This window comes from Rutilus rutilus (assembly GCF_951802725.1).
Source record: "Rutilus rutilus genome assembly, chromosome: 15".
In the NCBI taxonomy this organism is placed as follows: domain Eukaryota; kingdom Metazoa; phylum Chordata; class Actinopteri; order Cypriniformes; family Leuciscidae; genus Rutilus; species Rutilus rutilus.
Window position 1 is genome coordinate 34,453,691 of NC_140220.1, and position 20,669 is coordinate 34,474,359.

A 20,669-nucleotide genomic window follows, 5' to 3' on the forward strand; every position below is an offset into this window, starting at 1 on the left:
TTTGGGGTCAAAATGACCCCAAACATCTTAAGTGTTATCCTTTTTTAACAGCGATTAAAGGTTAAACAGGGCAAAATGATCACAAGAATCACAAGCAGTGGCAGATGCTGATAATGGCATTAAAGTTCAAAGCTCAAATCAGTTTTTATAGTTTATTAAATGTACAGCTTTACATATACAATATGCAAAAAGAAACAGTACAGAAAGAGGAGTGTAATTTCAACGGTTTGGTTCGTTATTTTTAGGATTACACACTTCACCGTTACGTGAATGCAGACTCCCTGTTAAGTTAAATATATAAAAAACATACAGCAAAATTCATCAAATCACTGTTTTAGCAACTTTCATAGGTTACATGCAGTATAGTATTTTGTCTGGTTTCCAGTCCAAATATCTAAAGATTCTTAAATCAAGATGTCTTTACTAAAGTAGTAAAATGCCACACGATATTATGTCTTGTTTTCTGCGAATATAAATCAAAAGTAAGATTATTTTTCTTACCCCATTGGCAGATAATTTTGCTTTTTTAAGCAACAAATCACTTAATTTTGAAAAATCACTTACATTTTTCCCCCCAGAAAACCAGACATAATATCTTATGTCATTTTACTCGTCTAGTAGATGCATCTTGATTTAAGAATTTTTAGATATTTGGACTGGAAACAAGACAAAAATATTAAGTAAGAAAAGCATTTTTGCAGAAGATGAAAAATCCAGATAATTTAAGTCTGAAAGATTCACTGTTCTGGCCAAGGAAGGGTTTGTTTGTTGCTGGAATTATCTCGTAGTGTGTCTATGCGTCACCGGTAAATGGCGGGGCACTGGGGGATCTGTACCGCCTCTATCCATATTAAAAAAATCATCAGTCTTGTTAGTAATGAAAACATCTTTAGAAATGACACTGATCTCTTTCCCTGATGGTGCTACACCAGGACTGGTGACGCCTGGAGTGGTCCGGCCTGCTTCATGTAGTACGGTAATGTTCGCGGTGGCTGTGTCCTCTTTAATGCGTCTAGCCAACCTCCCCATGATCGATGCCCTCGAGTTCTCCGACAGCTCCCACAGGACTATGTAGCACTTTGGGATAAAATGACACAAGATTATGCCATAGTTGGATGCCAGGATGGCCGAGGCCTGAACAATGTGCCGCTGTTCGGTCTTGTTTCTTTCAATATAAATGGGAATAAAGCAAAGCCAGACAAACAGATGAATCAATATGCTGAAGATGATGACGCCAGTCTCGTTGAAATCATGTGGCACTTTTCTACCCTTGAATGCAAGAAAGAAACAGATGAAGGCCAATAGAGCAATGTAACCATGCATCACCACAAAACCTATGATAGAGCCCTCGTCGCAGACAACATATATTTTTAGGCCAGTCTCAGGCCACTTTCTATCTGGTTGAGGAGACTTTCCCAGAGTCATCCAGAACAACAGGATGATTCCTTGAGCACCGGTAAGCAGGACTAAATTGATAACAGGCTTGTAGAGCTTTTTAAGCTGGTGCTGCTTGTCCGGATCAAAGGCCAGGAAAGCCAGGAAAGTGCGGTAGGCTTTGACCAGGATGCAGGAAACGCAGAGGGTGAACCCGAGACCGTACAAGACTTGCTGAGCCCTGCACTGGTGCTCGTTCGGCGGGCCGATGAACATGATCACGCTGGCGAAGCTGACCGTCAGCCCCAGGAACATGAAACAAGACATCGTGTTGTCAGCCTTTCGGATGACTGTGGTGTTTCTGTGCACACTGAAAATGATGAAGGAGGTGAACACTAGAATCAAGCCTATCACTGTGGCCACTAACAAAGCTATGGGATAACTGCCATTCCACACCAGATAAATCTCCTGGAAATACTCGCATTCACTTGCTCCCGGAGTAGACCATTTTCCTTCGGGACATTTCAGGCATTCGGGGAAATCTGAAAAGGAAAATGCACTTGTTTTGTCATCAAATTTGAACTAGGAAAGCACAAGTCAAACCAAAAATTATTCAGACACCAGATATAATTTTTATTTTTATTTTTCTAGTGTGTGCAGGACACTATGGCCCGGTTTCACAGACAGGGCTTAGACTAAGCCAGGATTAGACCATAGATCAATTAGGACATTTAAGTAATTTTTATAAACATGCTTAGAAAAAAACATTACCGATGTGCATCTTAAAACTAAAAAGGCACTGATATATTTTTAAGATCAGTCAGTGCAAGTTTATTTCAGTGGAAACAGCTCAGACTTACATTTTAGTCTAGGACTAGTCTTAAGCCCTGTCTGTGAAACCAGGGGTAAAGTTAATTTTTGTAAGTGAGGAGAGCAAAATAAAGTAAACTGTGACATATTATACCCAAAAATTCAGACACTTTAACCTGACCATGTTTTGCTGAAGTGTTTTTTCTTTAATTTGCTAATGTGACTTTTACACCACAGACTGAACAAAACTGCTATTATCTAATTGTGTAGTTAAATTTAACAGCTGACAGATATTAAACATTGAATTTGTGAGTCAGTCTAACAGAAGTATGGACAAAACCAGTGAAATATCAACTGAGTTGATAACTCTTGAGTTCTTGTCATGTTTTATTACCATTTTCTAAACTATAGCGAATAAACTGTGATAATGTGAGAAATGTTAAAAGTGTCTGAATAAATTTTGGCTTGACTGTATATCGCTATCAGCCCTAACAAGTTTTTTTTTCTCTATTATTGGTATTTGGAAACAGCTAATATTAGGGCTTGTTACCCATGTCTCTGATTGGGATTTGTTAATGGTGTAATTCAATGGTGAGTAAAAAGCTGAGAAATTCCTGTTTTTGTCTAAGGATACGTTTACACAACAACAATATGCTTAAAACGGAGAAAACAGACGACAACATTGTCAAATCAATCCCCATTCACATAGATGCGCAGAAATGACTAAAAACGCTGTATTCTGCTGCCAGGCCACTAGATGGCGATTAAACACTATAGACTGAACATGTAATACGCATGTGCATGACGTCATCGTCTTCGAAGATTCCCGTTTCTGTTGTTTACGCGGAGACAGTTTTCAAAAACTTGCGCTTTCAGGCACTCAAAACGCTGTTGTCGTGTACATGAACGGCCAAAACTTATAAAAAGTTTTACGTTTTGAAAATTCCGTCAATGGCGGGGAAAGAGTTAAAATAATAGGCTTGTTGGAAAGAAATACCTCTGGGTGTGACATACTGCAGTGAAAAATGCAAATTAATTTACTACATATTTTGTCACAACTTTTTGTTTTGACTGATGGGTTTGGCTTAACTCAATAATTTCAATAATAATATGAATAATAATAATACAATCTTCCAGTGTTGCTGTGTTCTGCTATTTGTAGTCAGATACTCTGCATCAAAAATTTCCTAGTGAATCTGTGAATGAATTCTGATTTACCGTATCCATCAGTATATTTTCCCTCAGCACATTCAACGCAGTTGTAGCAGCAGGGGATCTTGGACTGGTTCTTCGCAGTGCCAGGACCGCAAGGTTCTGAGCACCTGGCCAAGGGTAGCTGGAGGACAAAAGAGACACATCATGGTTGTTTTCTTGTGGCGGTGGTCGAGAGAATAGCAAAAGTAGAGACAGCACAACTCACGCTCTCATTTATCGACTGGTATTCACTGAGGATCTCCACGTCTCCTTTTTTCAAGAGGAATTTCCCCACAATTTCAATACTTCGTTCATCACCTTTTTCCTGCCACATTATGAGGTCGTAACCATCCACAAAGTCACCGTTTTCGTCAAAGAAATATCTAGTGCCATCGAGTGTGAAATTCACACTGTGCATACTTTCCAATAGCTGCAAAAGAGTACAAGTGTTCTTGAGATTAAACAATTGGGAGAAACAAAAACACTGGAGAATGTTGTGTTTGATCTTGGTAACACTTTACAGTAAGGTTAAATTCTATTATCTATGAACAATAAACAGCATTTATCAATTTTTTTCAGCTGAACGTTTTAGATGTAAAATATTTGTTTGAAGTTCCCCTGAGATTTTAAGTTAATTTTGCAATGCCATATTCGCATGTACACGGTTTTCTGATGGTCACATGACTATGGAAGTAAATTAATGACAAATATATTTGAAATAAAAAAGCTTGTTGAATTGCACTAATTGAAAAATAAAAAGTAAAATATTGCTTTAAAGGTGACCTAAGTAACTTTTTTACCTTAACCGAACAGCTTCGGAGTCATTGGAATAGAGCATCACAGTCCCGCCCACAGCCCGAGAGCGCTTAGGTGCCGGAAGTAAATTTCCCATTCATTTCTCCCATTGACGTTTTGGAAAATCCGTATCTAAAGAGTTTTAGAGCATGTCTGAGGATAACCAGCTACGGCTGAACTCATAGGCATACAACATATTATTTCGAGTGAAAAAACGACGAGAAAATCCCAAAAAAGTCAAAGGTACAAGACTGTGTACATATTTTCATTTCCGAGCGAAGGAACTACTCATCCCATAAACCACCGCGCCTCACTGAAGTCGACTGAAGCCACAACCGCGAAAGAGCCTTTAGAGCGACTTTCAAATCTGACGACAGCCACGCGAACTTTTTCTTGTGCAGTTTATAGCAGTTCTTTCAGTAGTAATCGTGTAAATAATAGTGTTTTTTATAGGTATTGTGTATTGAATTTTATATTTATCATCGTGTATTTTATCGTGTATTTTATATTGTGTGCGTGTGTGAAAAGCGGTTAACGATAACGTTAGCAACATGGTGCAGTGCTTTGTACCTGACTGCAATCACCGCTCAGTGGTCAACACGTCTTTTTTTTTAATGATCTTCAGTCTTCACGGACTTTCGCGGGGTTTAACCAGACAGTTACACGAGCTCCACCAATCAGATGCATCACTGTGGGATTGTGGGATTGTTCAGGATTGTGGGTAATGAAGTACTTCTCCAAGACATCGCGAATAAAAGGCATTTATCCCAAAACAAGGTTAGTGCCCCATGAACTTTTGGCGGTTATATGAGCATATACAATCGCTTAGTACAGCCGTAGCTGGTTTTAAGTCTACCATGTATGGTTACGTTTTTATGGCTTATATCCCAACTGTCAATGGAGAAATTGTATTGAATTTTTACTTCCGGCACCGGCTGTGGGCGGGACTGTGATGCTCTATGGTTATATGACTGTTTTAGGGTTGAATGGTGGTCGTCTCGCACCCCCCGAGCGCCTGTGAGCGGAAAAACCACCCTTGCAACTTTGGGCCGGCGGCCTCAGCGTCAGGAAGTATCGCGTGATATCAGGTCTTGCGAGGGGGAGGGGGGCGAGTCGCCAACGAGTTTTGACGACAGTGTTGTCAAATATCTATTCCGAAGCTGTAGGGGGAGCTCTATAGAGAAACACGTGAGCAAAAAGCGGCAAAAAGCTGAATAGGGCTGCTTTAACAGTTCTTGCATTTTAATGCACTGTATTTTCAGGGCTTGCCTTTTAGGGTCTGAAAATCAACATGGTTGTATATTTAAGCTGTGAATATTTCAGTTCAAAACATTTCACTCACATTTTCATTATTTAAAATTCAATAATCCACATTCGCCATCCAGACTTCACTTCTAAAATATTCAGTCTGTTTAAAAATTACAACCTATAATATTCGACAGGCAATATTCAGTCCATTTTATTTTGTTGGAAATTATGCAAATGTATAGCGGTAATGTGGTTTTAGGTTCTAGATCTAGGTTAACGTTGATTTCTACATATACAAATGCATTTTTAATATATAAACACTTGCAACAATTAGCATCAGTTAATGTATTGCGAACGAGCATGAGTTAACAATGAGCATTAACCTAATAAACATCATGTTAACCAGCTGAACCTCACGGGGAAGTGTCTCCTCTTATTGTAAGTTCTAAGCGCCGTGGGCTTGAGAGATCTCACCTTCCAGGGAGGGAAGTTGTTGTCTCCGGAGCAGGCGGTGTGGTTGCAGTCCAGCAGTGTCCTGAGCCCGTGTGCTATAGCATATATGGCCACCCTCTCCATGTAGGCCTCTCTCAGGTCCACTGCGTACAGCACGTCATCTGTGGAGCAGTCCCTGGGCCAAAGCGAGCAGTTCAGTCTCAGCTGCTTGTACTCTTCTATGAAGTCATTTCTTCCTCCTGGCGTCGGCCTGAGGTTTCTCAAGTAGTCTGTAAACCCTGGTATGTTTCCCATGGTAAAGGAAAAGCCAAAGATTTTACCCACTTTGTTTATGTCGGTCATCTTTGTTAAGGGCCGGTAAAGGGCCCAGGCGTCGCTCGCGATCCAGACTCTGCTTGTGTTGGTTTGGATCATCTCCTTGAAAAGTTTCTCCACCAGCTGTGGCTTCAGGATGAGCAGCACCACCTTGGCGCGAGACTCTCTAATGCTCTTAGCAGCTTCTTTGATGTACTTGTCCACATCGACGTGGTCCAAGTAGTGCGTTACCATTTTCTCAAAATCGACACATATCGTTCCAGCTGACTGTTGCACGAAGCTTTGGTAGGCCGCTCTCCCGTAGTCATCATCTCCGTACACGACACCGACCCAGTTCCATGAGAAATGAGTCATGAGCTTGACCAGCGCCTGAGCCTGGTAGATGTCACTGGGAATCACACGCATGAAGGATGGGTACCGCAGTTTGTCGCTCAGGACCGGAGCAGAGGATGAGGTGCTGACCTGTTGGCAGATAAACATCATGCCTTAACACCGGGTCCTAAACAGATGTGACGCTGCAACATGCAATCAACGTCTTTTCCACGTTAATCAGAGTTTAGTCCAATATGAGACAATTCTATTTTAGAAACGGTCTGGTAACTCTTTACAATAAGGTTTAATAAACCTTAACATTAATTAATGCATTAACTAACATGAACTAACAATGAGCAATACATTTGTTACTGTATTTGTTCATCTTTGTTAATGTTTGTTAATATAAATACAGATTTTAGATGATAATACAAACTTTTGATTTTAATAATGCATTAGTAAATGTTGAAATTAACATGAACAAAGATTAATAAATGCTGTAGAAGTGCAGTTAATTATTAGTTCATGGTAACTAACTAATGTAGTTAACTGATGTTAACTAATGATCCTTATTGTTTTATTAACGGTTTCTATCCCTGCAACAACGCGGCTGAAACAACATCATGCAAAATATGACAATGATATTCTCATGTGCTAATTATGTGCTTTATTTAATGCTAATATCATTTATTGTGAGTTTGAACATTATTTTGTTTGCCTTTTATAGCCATAACGAAACAACACAATTGACCTCAGATCCTGAAAAGAAATAAAAGGAAACAAGAATGTTCAAACTCTGGACAAACAAGTGTATTCTATGACAAAGACTGTTTCAGTCACTCAGTTTGTGCTTTTAATAATGTTAAAATGGCGGAATATTTATGAGATATACATGCTCTTCTGATTGGCTGATTTTGGACTGAGTGCAGAGAGACTCCGCCCACAAGCTCTTCTGACTGGCTGATTTTGGACTGATTTGGTTGTGAGTGCAGACAAACCCCGCCCACAAGCTCTTATGATTGGCTGATTTTGGACTGATCTGGTTGCGAGTGCAGACAAACCCCGCCCACAAGCTCTTATGATTGGCTGATTTTGGACTGATTTGGTTGAGAGTGCAGACAAACCCCGCCCACAGAGCTCTTCTGTTCTGTCACAGCAATCTTATCGCATATCGTCAGATTAGGACACGGTGTCATTTTCATCTGCTTGATTGGGACGTTTGTGTCAGGATGGAAGATTCCCCCGCGCATCTGATTCAAGCTGGTCACACAAATTCAACGGGCTAAAACCGGGCTAGAACTGGGCTAATATGGTCATACTTCCTGGTTCTGGTAAGAACTCGAGGTGCTGCATTTTGGACCAGCCGTAGTTTGTTCATTAAAGCTGCCGTCGGCAAGATTTTTTTGATCATATTCACTGAAACCGACACTATGCTCCGTCAGAACAACATAAATCAGCCGGTTTTAGAAAAAAACCCGCGCTTCTACCTCCACCTGGAGCCTGTTATTTGTTTTGCAAAAATCCACCTCTCCCGGTTCTTCTGGTCCAATCAGCGCAGGGCTGTGTGAGATCTGACTGTCAATCACAGTTCATGCACACGCCACAGATCCCCCCTCCCCTCTCGCGCACGTTACAATATCACATGCACACGCCTGAAGTTCGCAGGTGTGTTGGATTGTACGAAGCGTGACGGCGGAGAGAAAATCTACTAACAAGCTTCCAATTCCTCGGTTAACAACCAGAAGCTAGGAGGTCCAAAACAACCAAAGAAAAGAAAATGATGCTTCGATGCTGAAGAGACGGGTGCGTTCACAGAAAATCTGGTGCACACACACTGACGAGCACGAACTCGATGGGAGGGTGCTTGGTGGTAGTGGGGGAGGGGCATGAGAGTTGTAAACATAAAGTCCCCTCAATCTGCCAGACTTGCCGACTGCAGCTTTAAAGTCGGCATGAAATCAAAATGGACCCTATTTACTTTGTTAGCGCATATTACTAGTCTTGTTGTGAACAATTAATCCGTGCAAGTTAAAACACAGAAAAAAATTTTTTGGCTTCGTAATCTTTAATCAAAATCTGAAAATGCCCCTCCCCTCTGCCTTGGAGGACCTTCTCTGATGACGTAGGTTTGACGGCTTGGTTTGGGAAACGCTTAACCACTCCCCTCAAATCGTTAGTCTGTAATGAGCGAGAGATGGAGAGGAGGAGCGCTAGAGTAAAACCCTGCCCTCTGTTCAATATTCCTTTTCACTGGGAAATACGTCACAGCACTGGAGAAAAGTCGTTTGCAACTTCCGGTTCACGCGGACTTTAAGCGTGCAGGGCAACCACCTATAATAGCATTACAAAAATCTAGCCTTGATGTCATGAACGCATGAACTAATTGTTCCGCATTTGTCAATGAGAGCATATGGCGTAATTTAGATATATTTTTAAGATGGAAGAATGCGGTTTTACAGATACTAGACACGTGACTTTCAAATGAAAGATTGGTATCAAAGAGCACACCCAGGTTCCTAACGGACGACGAAGACTTAACAGAGCAGCCATCAAGTGTTAGACAGTATTCTAGGTTATTACGTGAGGAAGTTTTTTTGTCCAATAATTAGAATCTCTGTTTTTTCAGACTTAAGGCGAGACACGGCAGGCAAAAACACCGATTTTTCATGCTGTGGTCAGTTTTGAGATTTTGGGCTAGATTACTCCTTCAATATGTGTTCTTTCAAGCTGCTATAAAAAAAAAAACGTTAAAAATATACATTAAGATGTTTATTTTATTACATTTTGTTTACTTGCGGTAGTAAGTAAGTTTCTCCCTAATTTACCAAGAAGTTAGCATTCCAACGCGACATGCCGAGTTCTGTTTGTTTACTGAAGTCTGCCATGACCGGTATCGTTATAAAGCTCTGAGTCTCCTGCACAACGCTATGTAACCCAAATATGGGCATTTCCTTTCTATCAGTAACCAATCATGAATGTCCAAAGGGGGATTTAAAGCTAATGATGGAATCTCATTTTGAGCTATTTAAATCTTTAACTGCCGTTTTCTCAAAATGAGTTTTTTGTCATTCTCCAGTAGAAACATCTCAGCCTATGTAGCACCTTTGTACAACAAACTTAACAGTTATACACTTAGCCATATTCTGAAGCTATTTTCAGAGATTACCTGCGGACACAGGTAGAGAGTGGAGAGAGAGAGATTAGAGAGTGGATAGATTACCTGCAGACACAGGTAGAGAGTTGAGAGAGAGAGATTAGAGAGTGGATAGATTACCTGCAGACACAGGTAGAGAGTTGAGAGAGAGAGATTAGAGAGTGGATAGATTACCTGCGGACACAGGTAGAGAGTTGAGAGAGAGAGATTAGAGAGTGGATAGATTACCTGCAGACACAGGTAGAGAGTTGAGAGAGAGAGATTAGAGAGTGGATAGATTACCTGCGGACACAGGTAGAGAGTTGAGAGAGAGAGATTAGAGAGTGGATAGATTACCTGCAGACACAGGTAGAGTGGAGAGATTACCTGCGGACACAGGTAGAGGCTGAGGAGATTACCTGCGGAAACAGGTAGAGGCTGAGGAGCTTGGCGATGGCGATGGACAGCTCAGAGTACCTCTCTGCCAGAAGAACTTTCACCGGAGCACGGAAGTCGGAGTAGTCTGAGAGCGCTGGGAGCGACCCGTTAACAGCCAGCAGATGCTCCACACAGTGCAGAGCTTTGGTGGGAGAAGCACACGAATCACACACTTCATATCCCAGCTTAATCCCCGGAAGTAACGAAGAGTTGTTGATTTCTTCGATTGTGTAGATGGCACCCAGCGATTGTAGAAATGGGATCAGATCAAAACTGGAAATATAGAGAAAGACACTTCTTAGTATTCATTTCTTAGCTGACCAGCTGTATGATTATTTGTTATTAAAAGAGTAGTTCACTTCAGAATTAAAATGTCCTGATAATTTACTCTCCCCCACATTATCCAAGATGTTCATATCTTTCTTTCTTCAGTCAAAAAGAAATGAAGGTTTTTGAGGAAAACATTCCAGGATTTTTCTCCATATAGTGGACTTCAATGGGGTCCAACTGGTTGAAGGTCCAAATTACAGTTTCAGAGCAGCTTCAAAGGTTCTACATGATCCCAGCCGAGGAATAAGAGTCTTATCTAGACAAACCATCGCTCATTTTATAGAAGTTTTCACAAGATTACCTGTGGACACAGGTAGAGTGGAGAGATTGGAGAGATATAGTGGAGAGATTACCTGAGGACACAGGTAGAAAGTGGAGACGTATAGTGAAGAGATTACCTGCGGACACAGGTAGAGTGGAGAGATTACCTGCGGACACAGGTAGAGTGGAGAGATTACTTGCAGACACAGGTAGAGTTGAGAGATTACCTGCCGACACAGGTAGAGTGGAGAGATTACCTGCGGACACAGGTAGAGAGTGGAGAGATTACATGCGGACACAGGTAGAGTGGAGAGATTACCTGCGGACACAGGTAGAGTGGAGAGATTACCTGCGGACACAGGTAGAGTGGAGAGATTACCTGCGGACACAGGTAGAGTGGAGAGATTACCTGCGGACACAGGTAGAGTGGAGAGATTACCTGCGGACACAGGTAGAGAGTGGAGAGATTACCTGCGGACACAGGTAGAGTGGAGAGATTACCTGCGGACACAGGTAGAGAGTGGAGAGATTACCTGCGGACACAGGTAGAGTGGAGAGATTACCTGCGGACACAGGTAGAGTGGAGAGATTACCTGCGGACACAGGTAGAGTGGAGAGATTACTTGCAGACACAGGTAGAGTTGAGAGATTACCTGCCGACACAGGTAGAGTGGAGAGATTACCTGCGGACACAGGTAGAGTGGAGAGATTACCTGCGGACACAGGTAGAGTGGAGAGATTACCTGCGGACACAGGTAGAGAGTGGAGAGATTACCTGCGGACACAGGTAGAGTGGAGAGATTACCTGCGGACACAGATAGAGAGTGGAGAGATTACCTGCGGACACAGGTAGAGAGTGGAGAGATATAGTGCAGAAATTACCTGTGGACACAGGTAGAGTGGAGACTCTTAGAGTGGAGGTACCCTTGTAAACGCATTAACCTGTTTTTCTTTATTGGAGTAAAGTCATACATTTAAAGGTCCCATATGGGTTTTTATGGGATTCTGTGTGTCATATAGGCTCAGGGTGTAAATTGAAAGCTGTGAAAATGTGAAATCGCTCACTGCCGCCATTTCTCCACCCCCCACAAAACTAGACCGCCTCCAAGCTAAACGGCCCAGTTAGAATTTGATGTATTTTGCTACGTAGAACCCGGGCAACCAATGGGTGTCGTGTTTCAAAACTCGACCTAGCCCCGCCCCCTTTCTCAAATCTGAGAAGAAGCGGGAGTCATGTCTGGAGTTAAGTCATCCCTGAAAACCGGCCATGAGAAATGTATAATTTTATAAAACTACAAATAAGGTTATACTATATCATCTACCAGCGGTCACGGGACCTTCATGCTGCTGACACCACTGCCTTTCCAAGCAACAGCGGCACACAGAGAGCCGTGGATAAGAGTAGGTGGGCGTGTGTCAGGTAACGCTATGTGCCGTGCACCAGAACATAAACACAGACATATCACCGAAAGTATGATAATAACATGACAACATATCACTCACTCATAGTCTAAGTGGTTTCTGTGACTTTCAAACATGAATATGAACATTCCATCCAGCAGAGAATCCAAGCGTTTGTGGGAGGGGAGACAAAAGGCTCTCAGAAAAGTGTGGGAAAATCAACCCAACTCTTTTTTTTTGGTAACACTATTAAATTAGTGTTTAATAGACACATATAAACGGTACAAATATAAGTTTAAAGGGATAGTTCACTTTGAAATTAAATTTTGGTATGTTTTAGCTTACCTCAAGGGCATCCAAGATGTAGGTGTCTTTTTTTCCGCAGTAGTTTCAATTTTGATATTTTTTGGTCAAACCGTTCTTGTCTGTCAGTCGTATAATGCAGGTCTATGGTCACTGTCTCAAAGAGCACGCACAGAGTCCAAATTAAAACAATTCCCCGTCGTCCAAATTAAACAATTCCCCATCGTAAGTACACATTGATGGCCTAAGACACGAAACGAGCGGTTTGTGTGAGAAAACGAACAGTATTTATATCGTTTTAACTCTTATACACAGCCACGTCCATGTGATCTGATCTGACGTGTACGCAGACTGGTGCATAGATATATACACTAGATTTCGCCTTGTCTACGGCAGTTCATTGGAACGAATGTCTTTAAGGCGACATCTAGTGTATATATCTATGCACCAGTCTGCGTACACGTCACACACCAGGATGCGCGCGCGCCCTCAGATCACTTGGACGTGGCTGTGTATAAGAGGTAAAAACAATATAAATACTGTTCGTTTTCTCACACAAACCGCTCGTTTCGTGTCTTAAGAATAATTGTTCGGCACAGGCGAGTGCTGCGTCGTCGTCTTATTTGATAGGTGTCCGCGGGTGCAATACAGCCACCTGAGAGGTCAACCAGGTACTGGTGCTGGAGTATTTACGTGTCATGTTATCATAAGAGTCCTATTAATTTGAAACATTGTGGTTATCGCCAATACCGGTATATTGTCACACTCTAAATTAACACAATGTCGATATTTCATGCTTTGAATATCACGATTATCGTCAACACCGGTATATTGCGAATTTGCGACACCCCTAGTGTACATATGTGATAGGCTATATGACAGGAAAGCGTCCTTACTGTGAATTTAAGTGCATCCAAACAGAGAGAAAACTGGTAGGAGAATATATATCACAAACTCAGACTCTTTCTTGACCAAAGAAAGGATAAAAACATGTCTAATCTCGATAAGATAATTCTAATCTCGTGCAGAAGTAGTCAAAATGCTGCATCTGTTACGGCATGAGAGGATAATATGTGTCCCACTGACATGTTGAAGTAATAAATTCATAACAAATTTTTTTATTTTTGTTATAAAAGCTTTGTAGCGACCGCTGGTTTGTCTAGATAAGACTCTTATTCCTCGGCTGGATCGTGTCGAGACTTTGAAGCTGCACTGAAACTCACATTTGGACCTTCAACCCATTGGACCCCATTGAAGACACTATATGGAGAAAATCCTGGAGTGTTTTCCTCAAAAACCTAAATTCCTTTTCGACTGAAGAAAGAAACACATGAACATCTTGGATGACGTGGGACAGAGTAAATTATCAGGAGGTTTTAATTCTGAAGTGAACTAATCCTTTAAATATAAAAATAATAGTACATGGAACTCACAACTATTAAAAAACAAAAATTGTCCCTGTGTTTTACTGTAATGATACCAAGTGAGATTTCAAAGAACTGAACTGTTAAACACTCAGTAAACATAGTAAATATGTGAGTGCTGTGTTAGTGTGGTGGTTCACAGGTGTGGATACTCACTCGGTGCAGACGAAGGGCTGAGGTCTGGTTCTCTTGTGGAGGTTGATCACTTTAGAGTGGATGGAGCTCAGGATGGCGATGTTGACGTCTCCTACCATGTACGCTCCGCACAGGGAGCTGGGAATATCACAGTGGACCCAGAGACCCGAGCTCAGCATCAGCAGGGCCAGCACACGCAGATCCAGCCGGGACACCATCGCGAAAGAACATGAGCACACACATCAAATCAAGCATCTATTTATTGTAAACTGGTTCTGCTTTTTGGGTGACGTGAACCGGAGGACTGGCCGTGTCTGAACAATACCTGTTTCTCAGGGAAATCCCCCTGCTCCGGCACATTTCTGCAGATCTGGAGGAATGTGGAGTTTACAGTAACATTTGTTTACGTTTGGTAGAACGGAGAGATTTCAGGATCTGGTTCAGCGGGTCTGTGATCAATCCACCGTCAAACCTGACCAAAAAACATTTCTGATGAAAGGGGGATCGGGGAAATGACAAATCAACCAACTGAAGCTATAGCTATAAAGTAAAAGAAGTGGTGAGAGTGAAATGTAAAGAGGTTTGAGGCGCACACACACACACACACACACACACACACAGAGTTTATGGTGTAATACAGTATAATGTTCGACATCTTTCATGTCATTGAATGTCTCCTGTATAGTGCAATGTTTTATCTGCTAAACCAGTCATGATGAAGAATGATAGAATAGGGATTTTTTAGAAACAGAGAATGTAGTAAAACGGGATGAACGTGATTCTTCAGTAAACACTGAGTGTAAGATAAAACCATAAGTAGAGGAGTCGAGCCACGGGTTTGACCTCTGATTACTTTCTTATCGTTATCTTTATCTTGCCTCCAGTCAGGAATGTGCCGCAAAAAACACTTTCATTCTATTTGACAAAATTAATTTTGTGAAATATATATTTCTTTATTATACAATAAACATGTCTTTGTGCAGGTGGAGTGAAAGGGCCGGAGATGCAGTGCAGCATCACACACTCACACACAGAGATAAACACAATAATGATACACAACTCAAACATGACATGCAGAGACACAACATGTGTGTGTGTGTGTGTGTGTGTGTGTGTGTGTGTGTGTGTGTGTGTGTGTGTGTGTGTGTGTGTGTGTGTGTGAGTGAGTGTGTGAGTGATTGTATGTGTGTGTGTGAGAGAGAGAGAGAGAGAGAGAGAGAGAGAGAGAGAGAGAGAGAGAGAGAGAGAGAGAGAGAGAGAGTGTGTGTGAGTGTGTGTGTGTCTGTGCACTTTGATGGGTGAATGCAGAGCACAAACTCTGAGTATATGTATATAACTTTCCTAATACTGTAGAACTACAGCAGTTTAACTGTAGATCGTGTTTAAAGCAGTGTTAGTTAAGAGTATTGATACAGAGCAGAGAGAGAGTTTACATGAGCAAAGCTTCAAATGAATACAGTCAGTATGAGGTGACATGAAGCCTATGGGAGGCCGAACATGTGAAACACTCGCGTGTACATGTGAAACACTCGCGTGCACATGTGAAACACTCATACATGTGAAACACTCGCGGGTACATGTGAAACACTCGCAGGTACATGTGAAACACTCGCGTGTACATGTGAAACACTCGCGGGTACATGTGAAACACTCGCGTGTACATGTGAAACACTCACGTGTACATGTGAAACACTCGCGGGTACATGTGAAACACTCGCGGGTACATGTGAAACACTCGCGTGTACATGTGAAACACTCGCGTGTACATGTGAAACACTCGCGTGTACATGTGAAACACTCGCGTGTACATGTGAAACACTCGCGGGTACATGTGAAACACTTGCAGGTACATGTGAAACACTCGTACATGTGAAACACTCGTACATGTGAAACACTTGCAGGTACATGTGAAACACTTGCAGGTACATGTGAAACACTCGCAGGTAAATGTGAAACATTCGTGTGTACATGTGAAACAATCGCGGGTAAAGGTGAAACACTCGCGGGTACATGTGAAACACTCGCAGGTACATGTGAAACACTCGCAGGTACATGTGAAACACTCGCAGGTACATGTGAAACACTCGCAGGTACATGTGAAACACTCGCAGGTACATGTGAAACACTCGCAGGTACATGTGAAACACTCCCGTGTACATGTGAAACACTCGCAGGTACATGTGAAACACTCGCAGGTACATGTGAAACACTCGCAGGTACATGTGAAACACTCGCAGGTACATGTGAAACACTCGCAGGTACATGTGAAACACTCCCGTGTACATGTGAAACACTCGCAGGTAAATGTGAAACACTCGCGTGTACATGTGAAACACTCGCAGGTACATGTGAAACAATCACGGGTAAATGTGAAACACTCGCGTGTACATGTGAAACACTCGCGGGTACATGTGAAACACTCGCGTGTACATGTGAAACAATCACGGGTAAATGTGAAACACTCGCGTGTACATGTGAAACACTCGCGGGTACATGTGAAACACTCGCGTGTACATGTGAAACACTCCCAGGTACATGTGAAACACTCGCAGGTACATGTGAAACACTCGTACATGTGAAACACTCGCGTGTACATGTGAAACACTCCCAGGTACATGTGAAACACTCGCAGGTACATGTGAAACAATCGCGGGTAAATGTGAAACACTCGTACATGTGAAACACACGCGTGTACATGTGAAACACTCGCAGGTAAATGTGAAACACTCGTACATGTGAAACACTCGCGTGTACATGTGAAACACTCGCGGGTACATGTGAAACACTCGCGTGTACATGTGAAACACTCACGTGTACATGTGAAACACTCGCGTGTACATGTGAAACACTCGCGGGTACATGTGAAACACTTGCAGGTACATGTGAAACACTTGTACATGTGAAACACTCGTACATGTGAAACACTTGCAGGTACATGTGAAACACTCGCAGGTAAATGTGAAACATTCGTGTGTACATGTGAAACAATCGCGGGTAAAGGTGAAACACTCGCGGGTACATGTGAAACACTCGCAGGTACATGTGAAACACTCCCGTGTACATGTGAAACACTCGCAGGTAAATGTGAAACACTCGCAGGTACATGTGAAACACTTGCAGGTACATGTGAAACACTCGCAGGTACATGTGAAACACTCGCAGGTACATGTGAAACACACGCGTGTACATGTGAAACACTCGCAGGTAAATGTGAAACACTCGCAGGTACATGTGAAACACTCGCAGGTACATGTGAAACACTCGTACATGTGAAACACTCGCAGGTAAATGTGAAACACTCGCAGGTAAATGTGAAACACTCGCGGGTACATGTGAAACACTCGCAGGTACATGTGAAACACTCGCAGGTAAATGTGAAACACTCGCAGGTACATGTGAAACACTCGCAGGTAAATGTGAAACACTCGCAGGTACATGTGAAACACTCGCGGGTACATGTAAAACACTCACAGGTACATGTGAAACACTCGCAGGTAAATGTGAAACACTCGCAGGTACATGTGAAACACTCACAGGTACATGTGAAACACTCGTACATGTGAAACACACGCGTGTACATGTGAAACACTCGCAGGTAAATGTGAAACACTCGCAGGTAAATGTGAAACACTCGCGGGTACATGTGAAACACTCGCAGGTAAATGTGAAACACTCGCAGGTACATGTGAAACACTCGCGGGTACATGTAAAACACTCACGTGTACATGTGAAACACTTGCAGGTACATGTGAAACACTCGCAGGTACATGTGAAACACTCGTACATGTGAAACACGCGTGTACATGTGAAACACTCGCAGGTAAATGTGAAACACTCGCAGGTAAATGTGAAACACTCGCGGGTACATGTGAAACACTCGCAGGTAAATGTGAAACACTCGCGGGTACATGTGAAACACTCGCGTGTACATGTGAAACACTCGCGGGTACATGTGAAACACTCGCGTGTACATGTGAAACACTCCCAGGTACATGTGAAACACTCGCAGGTACATGTGAAACACTCGTACATGTGAAACACTCGCGTGTACATGTGAAACACTCCCAGGTACATGTGAAACACTCGCAGGTACATGTGAAACAATCGCGGGTAAATGTGAAACACTCGTACATGTGAAACACACGCGTGTACATGTGAAACACTCGCAGGTAAATGTGAAACACTCGCAGGTAAATGTGAAACACTCGCAGGTACATGTGAAACACTCGCAGGTACATGTGAAACACTTGCAGGTACATGTGAAACACTCGCAGGTACATGTGAAACACTCGCAGGTACATGTGAAACACACGCGTGTACATGTGAAACACTCGCAGGTAAATGTGAAACACTCGCAGGTACATGTGAAACACTCGCAGGTACATGTGAAACACTCGTACATGTGAAACACACGCGTGTACATGTGAAACACTCGCAGGTAAATGTGAAACACTCGCAGGTAAATGTGAAACACTCGCGGGTACATGTGAAACACTCGCAGGTACATGTGAAATACTTGCAGGTACATGTGAAACACTCGCAGGTACATGTGAAACACTCGCAGGTAAATGTGAAACACTCGCAGGTACATGTGAAACACTCGCGGGTACATGTAAAACACTCACAGGTACATGTGAAACACTCGCAGGTAAATGTGAAACACTCGCAGGTACATGTGAAACACTCACAGGTACATGTGAAACACTCGTACATGTGAAACACACGCGTGTACATGTGAAACACTCGCAGGTAAATGTGAAACACTCGCAGGTAAATGTGAAACACTCGCGGGTACATGTGAAACACTCGCAGGTAAATGTGAAACACTCGCAGGTACATGTGAAACACTCGCGGGTACATGTAAAACACTCACGTGTACATGTGAAACACTTGCAGGTACATGTGAAACACTCGCAGGTACATGTGAAACACTCGTACATGTGAAACACGCGTGTACATGTGAAACACTCGCAGGTAAATGTGAAACACTCGCAGGTAAATGTGAAACACTCGCGGGTACATGTGAAACACTCGCAGGTAAATGTGAAACACTCGCGGGTACATGTGAAACACTCGCGTGTACATGTGAAACACTCGCGGGTACATGTGAAACACTCGCGTGTAAATGTGAAACACTCGCGTGTACATGTGAAACACTCGCGTGTACATGTGAAACACTCGCGGGTACATGTGAAACACTGGTGTGTACATGTGAAACTCTCACTTATATGTCTAAAACCTAAAATAAACATTATGTGGTTGAAAACACTGAGAAGTTGTGATATATGACATAGATTGTAAACTTGTCCCTCAAATCTGATTGATTGATTGTAATGTTGTACCTGGTGAAATCACATTCACTAAAGCGAGCGATAAAGCCTTAAATTTGATTCTGGACGTAACTAGGAGCCAGTGGAGTGAGACCAGGACGGGTGTGACATGGATTCTCTTTGCCAGTAGAGCGTTGCTGTAGGCCAGTCTTGAGATAACAAGAACTTGGACAAGAAGTTGTGTTGCATACTCTGACTGAAAGGGTCTGATTTTCCTGATTTTGAAAAGAGCAAACCTGCACGACCTGGCCGTTGATGAAATTTGGGTGGAAAAACTAAACTGGGGTGCGTTTCACGAACAACGGCGTAACTCGCTGCTTAACTACCATAGTATGATGCATCGTTGAAGACCGCGGGTGCAATACAGCCACGTGAGAGGTCAACCAGGTACTGGTGCTGGAGTATTTACGTGTCATGTTATCATAAGAGTCCTATTAATTTTAAACATTGTGGTTATCGCCAATACCGGTATATTGTCACACTCTAAATTAACACAATGTCGATATTTCATGCTTTGAATATCACGATTATCGTCAACACCGGTATGTTGCGACACCCCTAGTGTACATATGTGATAGGCTATATGACAGGAAAGCGTCCTTACTGTGAATTTAAGTGCATCCAAACAGAGAGAAAACTGGAAACTGGTAGGAGAATATATATCACAAACTCAGACTCTTTCTTGACCAAAGAAATGACAAAAACATGTTCTAATCTCGTGCAGAAGTAGTCAAAATGCTGCATCTGTAACGGCATGAGAGGATAATATGTGTCCCGCTGACATGTTGAAGTAATAAATTCAACACTAAAATGTTTATTTTTGTTATAAAAGCTTTGTAGCGACCGCTGGTTTGTCTAGATAAGACTCTTATTCCTCGGCTGGATCGTGTCGAGACTTTGAAGCTGCACTGATACTCACATTTGGACCTTCAACCCATTGGACCCCATTGAAGACACTATATGGAGAAAATCCTGGAGTGTTTTCCTCAAAAACTTTCATTCCTTTTTGACTGAAGAAAGAAACACATGAACATCTTGGATGACGTGGGACAGAGTAAATTATCAGGAGGTTTTAATTCTGAAGTGAACTAATCCTTTAAATATAATAATAATAGTACATGGAACCCACAACTATTAAAAAACAAAAATGCATTGTCCCTGTGTTTTACTGTAATGATACCAAGTGAGATAGTAAATATGTGAGTGCTGTGTTAGTGTGGTGATTCACAGGTGTGGATACTCACTCGGTGCAGACGAAGGGCTGAGGTCTGGTTCTCTTGTGGAGGTTGATCACTTTAGAGTGGATGGAGCTCAGGATGGCGATGTTGACGTCTCCTACCATGTACAGGGAGCTGAGAATATCATAGCGGACCCAGAGACAACGGGCCGTGTCTGAACAATACCTGTTTCTCA

General features: G+C 42.3%; 1 protein-coding gene across 1 annotated transcript; it reads right to left on the reverse strand.

Moving 5' to 3' along the window:
* Positions 1-99: 99 nt before the first annotated feature.
* On the reverse strand, positions 100-14,144 carry LOC311304772 (G-protein coupled receptor family C group 6 member A-like; the record flags this gene model as incomplete). Its single annotated transcript, XM_084432006.1, has 6 exons — positions 100-1,916; positions 3,403-3,520; positions 3,605-3,808; positions 5,896-6,651; positions 10,054-10,345; positions 13,948-14,144. The coding sequence occupies 6 exons, from the start codon at positions 14,142-14,144 to the stop codon at positions 778-780; spliced, it is 2,706 nt and encodes a 901-aa protein (XP_084288132.1). The 3' UTR covers positions 100-777.
* Between the last annotated feature and the right edge of the window lie 6,525 nt (positions 14,145-20,669).